The 19,309-nt window shown below is 40.9% G+C and overlaps 1 protein-coding gene across 4 annotated transcripts in view; it reads right to left on the bottom strand.

The window, feature by feature from the left end:
• fbxw7 (F-box and WD repeat domain containing 7) overlaps positions 1-19,309 on the bottom strand; it is a 164,367-nt gene that overhangs the window by 89,114 nt on the left and 55,944 nt on the right. For 3 of the 4 annotated variants that reach the window (XM_033624669.2, XM_033624670.2, XM_033624668.2), the window contains 2 exons: positions 18,534-18,782; positions 17,712-18,254 (listed from right to left, as the gene is read on the bottom strand). In XM_033624669.2, coding sequence (XP_033480560.1) covers positions 17,712-18,254; positions 18,534-18,713 — 723 coding nt within the window. In that variant the 5' untranslated portion in view covers positions 18,714-18,782. Of the gene's footprint in view, positions 1-2,575; positions 2,972-17,711; positions 18,255-18,533; positions 18,783-19,309 lie in introns of those variants that run through there. The other variant, XM_033624671.2, reaches the window with a different exon arrangement.

Genomic DNA, 19,309 nt, shown 5'->3' with positions numbered 1-19,309 from the left:
CTGTCTCAGCTTATCCTTTGAACCTACTGTTTAACTACTGCATAAACAGCGCTAATTAAAACTAAATCACCATAATGGACCCTTTGTCTGAAAAAGCTGGTCGACAGCAGCTCGCTTTGATCTGACAGAAAACCAGGAATGGAAAAAAGGACATGCTGACACTCCCCTGTCATTGTGACATCGACCCTTATATCTATTTTCGTCTGATATTTCACAACCTTTCTCCTCACTAACCCATCTATCTCTGATTTTTTCTGACAGACTGGAGGTTGGTATTTTTAACTGCTTATCTTTTTATCTCTCGTGACATTAAGAAAACACTGTCAGCACCACTGTGTAACTCAGAGGTCAGACTCAGCCATACAAAACAGTTGGTGTCTGTTTTGCCAAGATGTTCTCGGCTAAAAGTTTAATTAAAATCCTGTCAAGTTAATTTAAAAAAAAAAATAAAATGCCTACTAAGTTCTTGTTGCTCTTAACTGTGGAAGTAAGTCAGACATTTATTATAAAACGCAATTATGTGATCAGTACAAGAAAGCTAGAAAGAGCATTATCTGCTTTATACATTTAAATCAACCAAAACTAAACATTTGACCTCAGGGAATATTTACTATCTTGACTTCTTCAGTCTGCATTTGTTTTACATTTTAAGAAAATGTTGTTTTCTGATCTTCTACAATTCACAGAAAAACAATGGAGTGACATAAGCACAATATATAAATCAAAATGATGAAAAACTCAAATGGCAGCATAAATAAAACATGTGTTGATGCACCTGGTTTATGCACATTTATTTAATCTACATTTTATTATACAATTAAAATGTGAAGGTTGAGCAATTTCCAAAAGTGTCATACATAACTGGCTATAATCTCTTGATGTTTGAACATTAGACTGCCAGTGACAAAACACGGAGAGATTAGAGAGTCATTTAGAGGGTTTATGTCTTTCAAACACTGCCCTGGGTTCGTTTGGGAAGCATCTTAACTTGACATGAGAGTTTAATCGTATTAATTTCCGAGCTGAATTAATTCAGCGGGCGTGTCAGAGGAGACTTTTTATGCAAGTAGTGTTACTGTTACAGCTCCTTACTGGCATCCTAATTTGCTGTCAAAGAAGAAGAAATTACTAATGTCATAGTGAGAGAGCGCTGATGTTTCTGAGCGGCTTCAACCTTCAACTTGCACAAACATATTTAAGGAATTGCCAATTATAATGCAAACATAACTCCCAATTAAGAAAACAAAACTACTCATGAGCAAAATAAGGCATAAAGAAGGGATTTATGTTACAGGGTGTCTACAGGTATCAAACGCTTTGATTTAATGCATTTTAAGACGTATTCAAGATCATTTTTAATCAAATTTAAGACAGATTTTTTAATACATTATCGTCTTCTTATTCAAGCATTGCAGGCAAGAATAAAAATAAGTAGCAGATCTGTATTCCTGTGCAGAGGTAAGTTTTATGAAGGTCAGTTAAGTCAAACTACATTTTGTCAACAAGTCAGTGCACATATAAAATAAAAAGACTGTAATAGGTTCAGTAGTACGTTTAAAGACAAGTAACATGAAAAACTTTCACACAGAAGATATTGACTCACAATGACATAATGAAATTAAAAGATAGATAAATGAAATAAGGTAAAATGTTTGGGGCAATTAATACCCCCAAAACATTCAAATTTAAGACTTTTCAATGACTTTAAAGGACTTTAGACATTTTAAGAACCTGCAGACACCTAATATTAAATCGTCAGCCGTTAAACGGGCCATGATGGATGAAACTGACAGATGGAGGCTATTTATTTTATTTGTATACACTTCAAGACGTATAGATTACTGTATATAAAACTTATACAACCCCATCTAAAATGAACAAAATATTTATTGATCTGATTATTGGAGATATTAATTATGAAGCATAAATGTACTATTTATTTTGTGATAATTTCTCCAAGAGCTGCAAATGAAGACCGTATTTTTCCTATTTACTTTCCGATAATGCATATACAGTATCTTTATCTAAAAACAGCCTAAAAATAGGCTCATTGGCATCGATCTTTTTAAGGTTATATGTTAGTGTCCTTCGGCTGCCATGGGCGGAGCCGCTGCACTTTTGATTCTGTGAACATACGTAGACGACTGAAGTACATCTGACAAAAGGCCAACGTCATCTTGCAACAGCAAATATCTCAATTGTTCTTATTTATTCTTGCCAATACCACTGAAGCAGTCTATGAGGTATTCAAGTTAAAACATGTCACCATTAAAAAGGATGATATTCTGCTCATTTGTTTTGTGGGGTTGTAACTTTACATTAATTTGACTGATTTTTAAATTCAGCAGAACTTAAAAGTGTTATTTTGGCAGTAAATGTGGAAAGTGGAAACTTCATTGTGCTGACAAAACAAAGCAAGTAATACATCCTCACTTGCAACTGTGATAAGCCAACGCAAAGCAACAACAACCAATGTGACAGGGGCTGAGAGTAAAGGATGACCTTTGACATTTTTGGGTTCTGTGGCTCAACTAACTCCGAACTGCAGGAATGGCCTAACCCATACAACACTCACCCGTCTGCGACAGAAAGGCAAACCCTGAGCGATGATGTTGATGCTAAATATCTTGAGCACTTTCTGAGGGGGTAACGGTTCCTTGGCAACGTCCTTAGGATCTGCCCAGTCAAGTGGCTGGTTCTCCAGCAGCACATGGGACGAGGTCTTCTCTTTTCCAGAGGCAACATTTGGCATCTTTCTCCGAGCCCCAGACGAAAAACGGGGAATAGGGCAATGCCTCAGCATTGCAAAACAGGCCGTCTACTGGATCATATCCCAGAAGGAGCTCCAAAATCTGGCTGACTATTGTCGCAAGCAGATAACTTTACTTATTAAACGTAGTACTTCCCTTGGACCTTACAACCATCGTGCAGACGTCTCACAACTGCGCTCGCCGAGCCTCTTCACCTACCTACTCAAAACTCATCTCCCTGCTGACTGGCACCCTTTAAAATATCTCTGGGGTGTGAGGTCACTGTTGCGCCCAAGCCAGGCGGAGCAGCTGCCGTCAGGGCCTGAAAAGAGGATGGACCAACTCAGCCTCTCCCCCCTCAGACAGGCACTGTGGAATCTGCTCTCATGACCCCTCAGTGGTGGAATGCGTACCAGCAGTCGTCCAACGCAGCACACGTGTCCAGGGAGCTTCCTCATTGTGGTCATTCTCTGACCCCCCCCGGTCCTCCCAACTTAGTGGACTACATCATCACTGAGCCCAGTTAACTTAACGCCATGAAAACTGTCAGCATACAAACAAAACAGCAGATTACGATATGCTCGTCTGAATCACATCCATCAAGCCAACAAAGAGTTGAAGCTGGGATTTGTTATATGCCAACCTTCTGTGACTCCTCCATGAACCAAGGTGTTCAGGAATGTCACTAACTCTGTCCATGTCAGCAAAGAGGCTGAGGATATTTCAGGAGACGATCACATAGTAGTTTAATGTTAGTATGTATGACACATGCACTTCAACAGGGATTCACTTGACCAAGTGTCAAGAGGGATGGACTTTTATTAAAATGTGTTCACATGCAGCGACAAAGAGGGAAGCAGCAGCGGGAGTTCGGTCTTTTCATTAAACTTTGCTACACAAAGGGGTGCTAATGAAGTGAAGGCGTGAATAAGTGGTGCAACAACAGGGAGTTAAGAAAAGTTATAATTGCTGACTCCGGCAGATGATTAATATGCAGCCTAAAACAGCTGACAATCAGTGCTGAATATGTATAAATGTACAGCCTTCCCTGTCTGCATTTAAATGTCTGAGCACATGGTAACAGAAAGACCTACAGGGCTTAACCTCTCTTCTATTCTCACATCCACCATTGTTTGAGGAGGATTACAGAGCCAGAACATCCATCAGAGTTGACTGAGGGCCCTGACAAACCAGGCCATTGGACGCCATTGAGTGTCTGTGGCAGACCAACGCCCATAGTTTTTACAGTATGTTCAGCACAATTGGAGCAAGTTGGCGCCTTATCGGCAGCTGTTCAGCCAATCGAGCATGTTGAACAAACAGCAGAGGCTGTCTGTGAGACAGAGCTCTCTAACTGAACATTCAGCCATCCAAATTAGTGTATTCAGCAATCTACTGCAGTCTTTTCTCTCCGCTTGTTCATAAGCAGAAAGCCACAATGACAACACCTGTGCGAGACAAAGATTTTTAGACTTCTAGCAGCAACTTTTAAAACACACATACTGACAATTAGTATTCAAAGCATTTAATGAGACTAAACAGATTGATGGTGGTGAAAATATTGGGTGAAATTGCCTTTTATTGATGTTTTTTGGATACCAAAAGAGGTAGTCACATTCTATTTCAGTTCAACAAATTGCCCCACACTCCATCCTGAAGAAGGCAATATCACGGCTTTGACAGAAGTAAGAAATATATATTGTTCAGCATAATCGCAAAATATTAACAGAGAACAATGATACAGTTTGTAGCCTGCTTACCATCAGCCGCAATATTTGCAGCGTGTTAAAGTGTGCAGCTTCATACAGACAACTTAAGGGGACGCAATTTGTTTGATCTATTGGTCTTTTGTAGGCACGAGGTGTTTAGATCTAGCTTGGCGTGTCAGGACTGGGTATCGTTTAAAAAATTACACTACCAATACCAGTACCCTTAAAGTGATACCAATACCAGAGTACTTCACTCAATACCAATAATGTGAATGGAAGGTCGTGTAGTGAAGCCATAGTTTCTAACATAGCACGCTCAACTTCACCACACTACAGACTATAAGGGTTGTAGCTCCTGCTCGAACTATAAGCTCTGTGCTGAGATGTCGAACTGACCGTCTGTCATGAAGAAAGTGGCTCTGGAGAAGGCAGCAACAGAAAGTCTGCTGATTCAGTGGGGAGTATGGACAGTCCAAGATCAGACCCCCAACACAAAAAGGACCAAATGCAGGTGTCACTTGACTGGATAGATTTCAATACTGCTTGGTACGTATTTATTCTGTTCGATACCCTAAAGGTGTCAGGTACTGATACCCAGTCTTTGTATCAGGTCCTTCACATTAATGTACAGAGCAAGGGGGCTGCCTCATAAGATGATGCCCTGAGCTGGGGCTTCAGTGCCTTGCAGAAGGGTAACTCGGTAGTGCCCAGGAGGTGAACTGGCACCTCTCCAATTACTACACTCTGTATTTGGTCTGAGCTTGACTTGAACAGCAATACTCCGATTCCCAAAACAGCCAGACTGAGGTACTTCCACCCCGTGAGATAGAAAGCAATGTATTTCAACACAGACCTACAAAACAGGCCTTATTAATATCCTAGAGTGATGTTTTTGGAATTTTAATCATTTGAATGATTGGCTAACATAATCAATTTCTTTTCCCCTTTCAGTTTACAAACCATGATTGACAGTAGTCCACATGCAGTGAGAAATAACTAATGAGGCACCTGTGAACGGCTGCTTGTCTCTGACTTGCCCCAGGCCTTGTAGAGGCTACTTGAGCTTTCAGACTAATCTTAGGCCACAAAGCTATGTGACAGACACTGTTCCAGTCGGCTACAACGTGATCGGCTCAAAGTAACTCGTTAAATAGCAAGCCATGCAAGCATATTTACCCTTGGATCTTCTGCAGTGCTTAGAAGAAAACTTTTCTTCAATACCTATTTTGGTATTTCACATCAAATGATCAAGGAAATAACATGTAAAGGAACGTCAAAACAATTTGATTGTATTGCTTTTGCTTTCCCATGAGCAATAAACCAAAGCTTATAAGAGATTACTCTGGTGGAAAAAGGGAATAAAGTTCCTGGAGTTCTTGACAGAGTTCCCATCGGGTGTGCTAACTTTGTGCAGTAGAAAAGTGACAAGCCTTACACTCTCCTACATACTGCAAGCCTGAAACTGTGTTGAGAGTATCCTAGGAGATTTGAAGTATGAACCTACAAAAGGTAGATAGAAACACGCAGCCCCATTGAGCATTACAGTTATCAAGACTACCCAAACATAAAAGGATCAATGCCAGAAATAAAACCACTCTAATAATTTTGCACAAACATTTTATGGTCACAATATCACTACTGTACAAACTCATAATTACACATTAAGTACACTAACAGAGCTGTTACAGGGGCAAATGTCTCCTGTCTGTTTGTCTGCTTTCTTTTACTACTGTCCTCCTGTATTACTGCCTGGTCATTGAGTTTGCTATCCCTGGAGCGCCAAAGATCAGGAATGTTTAGCTTCTAGTAACTCAGTACACTTACAAATCACTCCCAGCTTTCCAGCACGACTGAGATGACAGGGTACGGCTGCAGATGTCGGCACTGTGAGAGGGAGACCCTGTAGGCCTTGCCTGTGTCGTATAAAGCTATTAACATTGAATCTCAAAGTCAGAAAAGCGGCATTGCAACTATGGTAACGAATGCTGCAGACCAAACCTGCAGAGAGCAGGTTGTGTTCAGGCCTCAAATCCAAACATATGTAGGAGCCACCTTATTGCCAATTCAGTGAGAAATGGACAAAACAAAGCATTTAGATTAAAGTGACGAGTACATAAGGGATTGTTCAGCCTTTTAATTTAAGTAAGATATAATACCATTGCGGTGCATGTTCTGCAACTGTAATAGATGATTTGGTTTTCCACCCGACATGCAGCAAGGCATGGTTTATTGCATTTAATTATCCATAGAGTAGATACATGTGAAGTGAAGATGGGAAAATTGTGGTTTTCAGTTTTCAGTCAAAAAAAATCTCACCCCCACACCGTCTCTACATCAGCTAGTGATGAGGCTACAACCTCTGCCAAACCCCAGAGGCAGTACTAGAGAAAACAAAAACATGAACGCTCACTCACTCCTGGACTTTGTCCATGTGAGACAGACTACAGTTCATTACTGGGTAAAGCCTGTAGTGCAGTCTGAGCACAGCTGCAACAAGCACCCACAACCTGTGGGTCATGGATTATTGTATGTACATGACTGTCAGGACACTGCCTCCCTCTGGTGTCTAAGACTGGGACAACAACGCTGCGCCGCAAAATCCCCCAATGCAACAAAGTCCTGTCAGAGGCAGGTCTTTGCGGGAAATTTCATGAATCTACTGTGGTGACAACATAATCCCTAAACTCTTCGATGATTTCACTTGAGACCTTAAGAATAGCACAACCATGAACCTTTTCCTTAAGAACTTTAAGTCTGTAATGCAAGCTAAAGCTGCACAATGCAATAAACCCAATTACAATTTCAGCATCCATAACTAAACCTGATCGGCTCGTTAACAAGCCCTAACCAGATCACCACTGCAGGATTTGTCACTGCACAGAAAACCTGAGGAGTATAGCCTCAGCTGTATGCTCTGTGTCTTGTATGCAACTGTATGCTCCATAAAAGGGCAAATCCTTTTGCTCCATGTTTCTTTGTCGTTACCTTCTAAAGCAGAAAAAGCTGCTGACAAAAAACACGCTGAGTGTGCAGGAGTGGTGGGCGCACACACACACGCGCGCCTTACAACAGAACAGCTCCGTCTCTTACCACACATGCATATCCTCGCTAATTTGGGGACCTGGTTTGTTTTTGAAGTATTTTCTGAGCAAAGCCTACCCGAGGCAATTATATAAGTCAGAACGATTTTGACATCAATTAGCACAACACTTGGATTTATACATTGTTAAAACTTGGATTTGTTATTATCCCTTTTTAAATCCTATCTCAGGCAGCACAGACGACAATCGGCGGCTCTGTTTGCAGCAAGATTGGACGACCCAATCCCAGCAAGTGGGAAGCCGGTGAGGGATTATCCTTTCTGCTGCTCTTCGGGTTGTTTAAGGTAAAAACACACACAATGGGTGCATGAACCTTGAGTGAACCTCCACTGTGAAGCTCCTATGAGGGTATGTATAAAGACGAAACTTTGAAAATACAAATAAATAAATAAGAACAGACAGTTTATGGCAAACTTGAAAGTTGTGTGTAATTTTTTATAGTTTATATTTTCACGTTTCACTCCAAATTACTTTCTTAATGATGATACACCTGTTAGTTGTGTGTTTCTGCTATTCCTGTGATGTCGCCTTGTCAAACTGAAACTTGCATTTTTGCACCAGTGGAAATAAGTCTGTGAAATGACTGTGTGATCCGTTATATGAGTGTGATTTAATGTCTTAATTGTGTCAAATAAAGTAAACTAAATGTGCTAACCAAGACAGATGAGCAACTGTGACAACAAATTGCCACCTTGGGTTTGAGTAAAAGAAGACGTCAGCAAAGAGAGACTGGTGGGAAATGACCAATTCAAGTGTGTCAGCATATAATGAGAGCTTCAGTGAAGACACTTCATCGTCAATATATATTGGTAGTGACTCAAACTAGTTGCTTTCATGTGGGAGGATGAGAACATTGGTCCTTTGTGGCTCATCTCTGTCTGTGTGACAAGGCCAGTGTGTGGGAGACGCCACCTACAATAGGCAGCCTGCCTTTCCTTTGGAAAAACATTTAATTAGTGGCAATGAGTAGCAATGTGTGTGTGTGAAGAAGAAAAGCGGAGTACTGAGTGTACCTTAAATTGTCCAAGTTTGCTACAGTAGAATCAATTTGGCTGACAAGTTATTGCTCATTCCTCAAACAGTAATGCATGAAAACTGTTTGCATACTGAGCAGCTTGCAGTACAGTGCACACATTACTGTAGAGGTGTAGTTCATATTCCTACAATTCAGAGCCACATTGCTCAATGCCATAAAGCTCAGTGTTCCTATGGCTGTAGCAACAGAGCGAAAAATATTATTTCAACCTTGTAGAAGTCACAGTGTTCCCAAAGCCATTAACCAATGAGCACTCGACTGAGCTGCTGTTCTCTCCCTTTAAATGTCCTTTCATTATTATTCATAAAGTAACAGCTTTGGGTCTATGATAAGACACCACACAAAGAGGAGACAACTATGGATGACACAAACAGATTTAATAGATACTTCACATTCATTATTTATGTAAACGTCTTCTCAGTTTAACTACCCATATGGTCGAGGTGAGAGGCTGAAAAGGTACCGTAATTTGTTTTTTAATCAAGACAAAATGTACTTCACATACCAGCCACCCACCACACAATATATTCCCTCTAATGCAGATACTTCAGTGCTTCATTCAACCAGTATTGGTAGCTATGTAACACACTGTCCTCCAGCTTTGCCTTATCATAGCTCTGCAGATCCATTTGCTACCAAAGGTCTCTGATGAGTCATTATGAGACATCTAATCCTGCAAGATCACATAATGCCTTAGTCGTTAGTCATGAGTGATATGTTAAAATTAATTCTTAGATGGGCAGGCAGCGGTGTACTGTAGGGAGCCTAAAATGGGCAAACGTGTTCCTGTTTATTCTTATCACATACTTAAATATAACTTTTAGACTTTAAAATGTGGTTATGGTTCGGAAATAAATGGTTATAAAAATGTGTCTAATGCTCTCGTGCAGCGTAAAAAGTAATAACAATCATCTGTCATCCTGATTTTCAGATTTAAAGGCTGTTAAAGTAGAATGGAAAAGCACATTTAATTTCCACACCAGGACAAAACAAACTGCACCTGAAAAATATCAACATCTGCCACTTAGTGTGTGGTGGTGTTCTTTTATACAGAGAGTGCTCTCTGCCTGTATTTTTTTATTTTCTGTTGCTGACTGGGACATGTATGAGCGTGCAACCCCACAGCGCTCAGGTGAAGTCGGGGCTTTATAAAAAGGTAGTGACCAGGTGCCAGACCATAAGCAGCAGGCATCCAAGAGACACAGTGCCGAAGAAACGCACATATAGCGAGGTGAAACGCCAAACGAGAGTGAATCTGGGTTTAGATTCTACTTGTATTTTCAATTGCAAGCATTTTTATGAATGGTAACTGACAACCCTGCATAGTATACCCTTAAAGCTTGCCTGCTGTTTGTCTTTGAAGCTGAGCTGTATGAAGGGTTTCAAGTCCAAGTAGTTACAGTAGTAGTAACTGTACACTCTCAATTGCTGGGGGTTCTCAAATGGCCTGAATGTTTGCTAATATCAAAACTTTAGATACTGTTTCTCCACTGAACATTAAAATAAATGTCATTTCCATTCGAGTTGGGATCCTTAACAATTTTCAGTAAAAATGTCCTCCACTTTTATAAACATGATGTCACAACCTTTAACATTTACCTTAAACAACCTTCAACATTTTTTCCCACCTGCTACTGTCAAATAATCTGCTTTCTCAGAGGCCGATGTATATGATACACCATGCAGATATCAACACCTGCTACAGCCCAACAGATACAAGCCTCATGTTAACCCAACACCCTATATTCTGTCACTCAGTGTATGAAAATGTCATGTGATGCATGCAATCTAGTTTTAGTGCCCTTGAATAGAAAGGCATCCGCTAGAAATGTAAATCTAAATGAAGTTTGGGCTCAACTCCAGAATATCTTTGCACATCAGGCCAGCAGGGACGATAATGCGCAGACTAATATTGATTCATGAAGCTCTTTAAGAATTTAAAAAGGTTAAACGATGGGCATGACCCCGTGTTGGCACAGGGTCAAAAGACAAGAGTGTCAAGTAAGAAGAGGAGGTGAGGCGTCCAATTCTGGAGACCCAAGCCTACGGCACCTGCAGCCCGGGAACACAATCTGTCCTAAACATGGACACGCAAAGACATGCACAGAAAACTGATCATCATCTTGAGTTTTTACAGTTCTGCCTCACACCTTTACACATGCAGGTCTTTGTGTTTGTACACGTCTGCCACACATACAGAGCACGTAGGTATTACCTAACCCACGTGGACCGACACATTCTTGGTCCAAACATGGGTACTAATCCGCAACTACAAACCTGTTGGCCCTTGTTTGGCACAGGGATACTGCAGCTGTCAAAATGCACATATAGTCTGCAGGACTGCATACGTGTGCTCTATGGGAACATGCACAGGACCTTTAAATGTGCAACTTATATGAAGGTAATATATCTTCTAATGCGTGCAGTGCACAACATGACATTTCAAAGCAACACAGTTGAATCAATCCTCTACTACTACTACTACTACTGATAAACATGTTGTAACCCTGGGTTTAAAAATATAAAAGATATAAATACAAAATATAAATTAAATACAAATTAAGTTTTACATAATGAGCAAACTAATTTAGTGAACACATGCACCACAGTTTACAACTGCTTGTTTGCATTTGAAGATATGCTGATAGCTATGGTATCACATGCAGGTGAAATAAATGGCTGAAGGATTATTTTACCCAAGTAAGTCATCAACACCTAATAGGACTCATGATTTTAAATATTCAGGTTTTTTTTAAAGGCCATTTTTTGTCAGCACCAGTTTTATTCCCATCTATATTTTGAAGGTTTTTACAGAGGGGTTTCTTCATATATCATTCATATAACGTTTTATTAACTAAGACGTGGAAAAAATTGTGTTTTTTATATATTATTTTATTTTATTCTATTCTATTCTATTTTATTATTTATTTATTTATTTATTTTTTGCTGTATATAGTACTTTCTGTTTTATGGACTGATAAAAAGAGACAACAAGAATTTCAAACCTGGCTTTATCTGGTGTTCAGATGTCTGCTCTGATAATATATGAAAATTTGTGCATTTTTCATTAGATGATGCTTCATTTGCATATTTAAACACAAAAATTGAGAAAACTTGTAATACACAAACTAATTATCTTAATCTAAACAACCAGCAGGGGAAATTTCATGGTGACATCTGTTAGTTTTCACCTGGAGTGTCTCTCCTTAAAGTCTAGATATTAAAACTGCCGTTACTGTTCTTCAAGGAGTCTGTCGATGATCATCTGACCAAGGCCATTTTGCTATCTCTAGAACTGCAACGATTAGTCAACTAATGAATTTGTCCATCCAAAAAAATGATGAACACTACCTAGTTCTGGTGTATTATTTGTGAGGATTTTTCTGCATTTCTCTGTTATTATATATTATTGTAAACTAAATATATTATTAAATTTTGGACTGTTGGTCACACTAAACAGAAAATTTCCAAATGTCCCTTTGGGTTGTGATGGATATTTTTCACTATTCTAATATTTCTTGGACTTAAAAAACAATAATGGGGAGATTAACTGATAATGGAAATAATCTTACTAGGGGTGTCCCAAAGAAATGAAAGGAACTAAAGGAAAAGGTACATGTGCAGCTATCGACCTGAAGCTTTGGTATTAATTATACCTCTACTTCAAAGTGGCTGAATTAGTTGTTTTAACCTTTAAACAATTTAACCCAGCGATACTCAACATACAGCCTGCGGGCCAAATGTTGCCCTCAGAAGAGTGCCAGGTGGCCCATTTATTTACACCGGGAATTTTTTGTACTGTGAATGTAAATAAGGTGCCAGAGTGCATAAAAAGCATAAGAGTAGAGATGGCTTATCAAAGAAAAGTGGCCCCCAACAGAGGTCTGGGCCAAGTCCTGAACGGCCTCAAATCCTAGAAATGCCCCTTCATACCTGTGCAGGGGTGCTGCGATTGTTGTTGCCCCTTGGCAAAGATGAATGAGGACAGCAAATGTTAAAAGGTTTAAAACTTTCTTTTTGTATTATTGTTCGTTTATAAACTGGCCCCTGATCTCCTGCCATTCTGCAAAAGTGTCCCCTGTTGGCAAAACAAGTAGAATATACCTATTTTAACTTGTTTTATTCATTCTATTCTGTTTAGATTTTATTGATTCACCTATCTCTGGTTTATTTATCCTAGGTTTGCCTGATCACATCTATTTTCTGTCGTTACATTCTGTAAAGCACTTTCCAAACCTCGGCTGTTAGAAAAGTGCTACAGAAGTGGCCTCAAAAGCCTTGTGTAATTTGTAATTTGTACAGACTGGAATCAGGGGACAAATTTAACAAAGTTAAAGCATGTACTGATGTTTCTTAAGATGCTTTTAGCTTTTATTTTAGTTTTCCAACATTTCCAACATCACTCTCACTTAGAGGCCATCATCTACACTGGCACATTACACCTAAAACACAGAGTGTAAATGTGTCAGATGAATCTCACTTGAGCTGTCAATAAATGTCACTCCACTCTTTCAACACCACTCCTAATTCCAGGCATACAAGACCCACAGCTGAAGTAAAATGTGTACATTCAACATCAAAGCCAGCTGGCCCACTGCAGTGACTAAGACCCTGACAAACCTATCTGACAGCTGTGTCAGATGGTGAGCAAATTCAGACTGACTGCTATATTTAGGGCCAATATAAGCAAGGGCAATGCCTCCATCAAAGGCTCAGACAAACACACACATAACATCACTCTATATTGAGACCGCAGGTATGACATACGATACAGGAAACAACTGGGACAGTTTAGAGAGACACATGCTCTTCAACAGCAATCATTAAAACTTCCTTGCTGTGCAGCTTCTTATTGTCAGAAGGGCGTGGGGAGAGTGGTGTGCTTGTCATGAGACTACACTGCCGATGACAAATCTGTCACTGATTTAGTCATTACTGTCTGTTGAAATGGTTGTATTATCTCCGGTGTCCTCTAAGTTGCCTGTGGTGTGTTAAGGAGAATGTATGATGCCATACAACCGCATACAATATTGTAAGAATTGGTACACTACATATTATACAAATATCTGCCTCTGGTATTATTTCAGAAAAGAAAACTATAATTTGGACATAGGTCAAAATTAAACCAGACAAATACTGGATTTAGGGGCTGATGCTGCAGATTTTAATTCATATGCATGACACAAATGCACAATATAGTTATCAGTTTAATTGAAACAAAGAATTGTACTGGCGGGAGGGTTTTTATTCTTAATAGACTCTAACCATCGTCTGCTGCAGTGATCCTGATACTCCAACAGCTCATGTGCCACAACAAGCTATGATACACAAACACTATCATGATGGCATTAAATCTAAATTAGCCCCAATGCTTTTTAATGTTTTATGTGCTTTTTTTGCCTAAATATAAGATGGTATGACATGTAATATGGCAAAATGTCAAGTATATCTGGCACCCTACCTCATTGCCTCCTACAACATCTCTCCGTCAGATATTTCAGCTAATGTTAGCACTGTGGACTTCAGTTTAACACACTTAGCTTATGCTAGCTAGCCACTGTGGACTTCAGTTTAACCAGAGATATTGGATGAAGGAGATACCCCACCGTAGGCTTATCCAATGTTAAGAAAACGGTTACTCTTCCTGTCTCCTAAGTGGGCGTGGTTAGCTCTCCCTCCAATCAGAGCCTGGGTATCTCGCTTTATCCAATATCTCTGGTTTAACACACTCAGCTAATGCTAGCTAGCCACTGTGGACTTCAGTTTAACACATTCAGCTAATGTTAGCTAGCCACTGTGGACTTCAGTTTAACACACTCAGCTAATGTTAGCTAGCCATCGTGGACTTCAGTGTAACACACTCAGCTAATGCTAGCTAGCCACTGTGGACTTCAGTTTAACACACTCAGCTAATGCTAGCTAGCCACTGTGGACTTCAGTTTAACACACTCAGCTAATGCTAGCTAGCCACTGTGGACTTCAGTTTAACACACTCAGCTAATGCTAGCTAGCCACTGTGGACTTCAGTTTAACACACTTAGACAAATGATGCATAAGTGCAAGATCCGGGACACTTTGGCTTTGTTTAGGTATAGTGGGGGTAAGTAAGAGTTTGACACACAGCCCATCTCCACCAGCATCTAAGCTAACGTTAGCTAGCCATAATGACACTGTTCTTACAATACATCCATGCACGGCAACAAAGTGACTGGTCAACACCAAAGACAGAGAAAGACGGGAGAGAAGAAATGTGGTGAGACATGACACGTGGTACAGCGTCGTAGGGGAAGGATCGTGAGAACAAGTATAGCGAGGAGTGGGAGGTCAATAAGGTACAGCATGTCCACCACTGGACCCTTCTCCAATATCTAGGAATGGCATCCCTTGGATTTATGTTTGCTCCTGTCAGAATCTGTGTCAGTGCATTGCAAACACACTGCAAATTATGAATATCATCTCTAGCTTCTAGAAAACGTCATGGCCAAATCCATTTCCTCCCTTTAAATACAGGTGCTGTGAAGGCCACTGAAGCATGCCATCAGTCACCACTGAGACGAGACACCGCCGTCAACATCCAAACACTGGTGTTGTGCTACATCAGAGCCCTTTGCACTGAGCACATTAGTTTTGTTACTGAGGAAAGATATGACAATCTGTTACACTTGTCTTCTGAACATCAAGCGCTTCTCTGTACTTGTCACTCATCGAGGCCGCGATCAATCAGTGAAGCGTGAACGTGCCTGGAGTTTTAACATGTCCTAAAACAAGCTTCTGTGCATTCTACACATGGATGAATAATTTTATGAGGAGGCTGTTGAGATATAATTATGTCACACTGTGCTTTAACTTCTCTATCACAAAAATCGCATGACAAATTAGTCCTGGAATAAAGCTCCAGATTAAACTGGTGAAACAAGATGCAAAGAAAGACGACCCTACTTTTACTTGCGATTCCTCACTGTTAATCTGTTTTTCCCGATAATTTTTGCAGTTGTGACCAAACACTGCAGGTGCTTTTTTTGACCATGGTGATAGACTTTGCACTTTTCAGCATTTATCAGGAACCATCTCTATGTTTTTTGGTACTGATGACAGCAGTATGATGTACTTTACATCATCTTTCCATCCAAAATGTTGTGATATGTTCCAGCTTGGATCTTCCCATCCAGTGAAGCAAACACAGGATAGAAAAACCACAACTGTCTTAGTAAGATTTTTAACCAGTTTCTCAATTTGCAGCTATGTTTCCTTTCCAGGTAACCACCTACTACCAACATGAGAAAATGTTAAAAATCTTCTTTATCATGCACTTTCTGATGGGGTTTTAAATTCTTCAACTCATTAAGCTTTACGGGGGCAATGAGACGATGTTCTTCCATTATTGTTCCCTTGCTTCATAGTTTGATGACAGTAGTGACTAACATGTGAGTCTATACTCTCCTCTCTTCAGTTGGGTTGACATATGATGACTGTGGAGATTATGGCATATGATTCACATCATTTGAATACTTATCAAACCATTTAGTAAATGTTTGAGACCTGTGGATGGAAGACATTGTCAGCCTGGAAGAGACCATTATCTACAGGATGATAAGAAAAAACAAGAAAAACTCATCCAGGATTTTGGGTAGCTTTGTCAACACTTGCCCATGAGTGATACAAGATTGGCAAAGAACATGACGCGATCGGGGGAGACGGAAATTGCAGCAACAAATGTAAAATGACCAAGTGGGAATAAATGAATCAGGACATTTGAATATCAATTGATCACTGAGTGTAGCGCTAAATTTGAGAAGAAAACTTTGTTTTTCATGCATGTCTCCATGGTGAACAAAGAATCCAAAAATGGAACTTTCGTCATGAATTTACCGGGACTGTGTTTAACAGCAAATCTACATCAAAGCATCCCTATACAAACTCTCACACAGCTCCTGCAGTATAATCCAAGTCTAAGGTGTCCAGTCAGATGCTTAACACTTCCGAAACACATGCATTTGTGCTTACTCGTTCTGATTTAAAACATGTCGTACCAATAGTTTCGTGCACAGACAAGTCTCAAGCCTGGACACCCGCATGTGTTTAAACTCTCTCAAGCAGTGATCATACGCACTCGCATGTTCAGGCACACTCAGGGCGCACTACTCATAGGCAGAAGTGTTTTATATTGTAGCGTTTCATTGAAAATGCATGTGTTTGGGAAGTACTGACTATATGACTGGATACATGAGACTTGGATAATACTGCATGTGTTGTGTGAGTTCGTAAAATGATGTTTTGATATAGTTTTGTTGTTGAATGGGTACCCCAGTGACTTCAATTCATGAAGAATGTTCCACTCTTTTTGGCCTCTCCATTCACCACAAAGGCATGCACGAAGAGCAAAGACTTATTAACATATTCAAGGTTACATGTGGTGAGTAATTGATATAACAGCGGCCATTTTGCAAGGGAAGTATTCTTTAAAAAGTTCATCAGTCCAGGCTGACGTTTAATCCCAAATCATAGTGCTGTCTTCTGTGCTGCCTCAAGCTCATATTCACGCTTTGTCCTTTTTAATCCTACCTTCTCATCCTTCTGTATGTGCATTTTCAAATATATAATGCAGTTTCAAAAGTGTTTAGGGTACACTGCATGAGTGTGTGGTGCAGTAACACAATTATGCCAAAAGAGGGAGCTGCTGTTTTAAATATGAACCATGTGCTGCCAGTGCAGGACATTATGGGAAGTTTTCACAGCAGTGATGTGATAATAACCAAACACCGCCTGTGAGAATCTTCTGAAACTGCTGTGCCTGCTGCACAAGTATCCTAAAGGGTCAGTTCACCCAAACTGCACATTGTCTCCCTCAAGTCTAATGGAATCTGGCCAAGCTTTATGTTTTATTTGATCAAGTGTTGAGGTATCAGTGTCTGCCTTCAGCCTAATACAACAGAAGTGAATGGAATTTTGTTTGTGGTGCCCATAGTATGTAAACAGCTGATTCTTCTCCAGAAGCAGTGTCTGTGTTAACTCTGGAGGAGAGCTCAGAGCTCACTGTTTACATAGAAGCTGTTTCTTCAGGAGGAGGTACAATACTTCCAGTGAAAACTGTTCAACAAACAACAGCTGTGCTTACCTTCTTGTTGGAAGAGCTTTGGTGTGTACAACCCGAGTCCAGGTTGTTATTGGGGGCAGACACATTGTTCCTGAGAGAGGGAGACCGCAGCCCTTCCTCCCCTTCTCCTTCCTCCTCCTCTTCTTCCTCCCTCCCACTCTCCACAGAATGTTCAAAGTCATCACTGTCTTGGTCCATCTCCTCCTCATCCTCATCCTCCTCCTCTTCCTCCTCGCCCTCTTCCCTCTCCTCTTCCTCCCTCCCCTGCTCCTCCCCTCCCTCTGTCCTCTCCTCCGCCTCCTCCTCCTCTTGGTGACTGCTGCTGTTGTTGTTCTCTTCCTCTTCCTCCTCCTCCTCGTCCTCCTCGCCCAGCGGCTGGCCTCGCAGTCGCCTCTGCTCTGCCCCCCACATCCATCGGGCTCCCTTCTCTCCTCCGTTCACTTCGTTTGGAGGGCCCTCCTCGTCTTCTTCCCCTTCCTCCTCTCCCCGAGGGCCATTGCTGGCTCCCGATTCACTTGGCGCCCATGCTTGTTCTCTCTCGCCATCAACCTGCGACGCCTCAGGCTGTGAAGTGCCAGACAAAACAATACAATAGCTTAGAGGAAAGGGCTGATGCCAAATGTAATCTGTTGCACTTCTGCTTGCACCGTATATTTGCTTTCAAGTTCCTACTTGGTTACAGTGCACGTCTAAAGCAAATTTCCACAGCTACAATACCTGATTTAATCTACGCATGTTTACACCTCAGTTTACAATCTGCTAATCCCCTTTAAACCTATGGGTTTATATATCAAATCCTTTTATGTGACTCAGTATCATTTGTTGAATGTCAGTCAGCCTTACCCTCTGCTGCAGCTGCTCTTCCTCCTCTACTACCCGGTTCATGTGCTCATCCTCATCACCCTCCTCTGCTGCCTGCTGGGGTGCCCGGGCCGTGGAGGAGGCGTTACCTCGCACTGCCGGACCCCCCGGCCCCCGAGTCCGCCTGCTGCTGCTGCCCCCCGACAGCAGATCCTGGTTCATTTCCAAAAGCCAGCTTGCTACCTCCTGGACCTTCGCTAGGCTGTCTGAGGAGGAGAAGGGCTTGGCATTCTGCAAAGAGACGCACAAAAAAAAACAGGACAAAAGACACAGATGGTTAAAATATGTTAATTGTTTTCTTGTGTCCACACTCAGCCTGTGTTTGTGAGGCAAAAAAAAACTGCTAAAAAGATTATTGGATATCAGTCCATACACATAAACGCATGCTTAATTGCTTATTTCCTCCAAAAGAAAGTGTGAATATCCCTCTTCATGTTCTATTCCTGCCTCTGAATTACAATAATGGACATTAAACATTTGCTCTTGGAGCCACACTATTGCTGCTCAGCAGCAGACAAGGAAAAAAGGTGGGAGTGATTGTGTTTGGCTTCACATCACACAGCGTTGGATACTGGTGCCTCACATGCGGACGGATGGGCAGAAAAGCCTTGAGAGCTACTAGTGTTCCAGCTTCCAACAAAGCCAATAAACAAAGTCCAATCTGTCAAATACGAAAGCACAACATGGCTTAAATGTACCAGAAGCTAGTCCAACAACTGTCCTTAAGATTTGAGTAGTCTAAAAGCTTCGGAAAAATT

Source organism: Epinephelus lanceolatus, chromosome 3, assembly GCF_041903045.1.
Source record: "Epinephelus lanceolatus isolate andai-2023 chromosome 3, ASM4190304v1, whole genome shotgun sequence".
NCBI classification, from domain to species: Eukaryota; Metazoa; Chordata; class Actinopteri; order Perciformes; family Serranidae; genus Epinephelus; species Epinephelus lanceolatus.
Note: the sequence above shows the minus strand (reverse complement) of the source record. Positions and strands in the feature narration are given on the sequence as shown.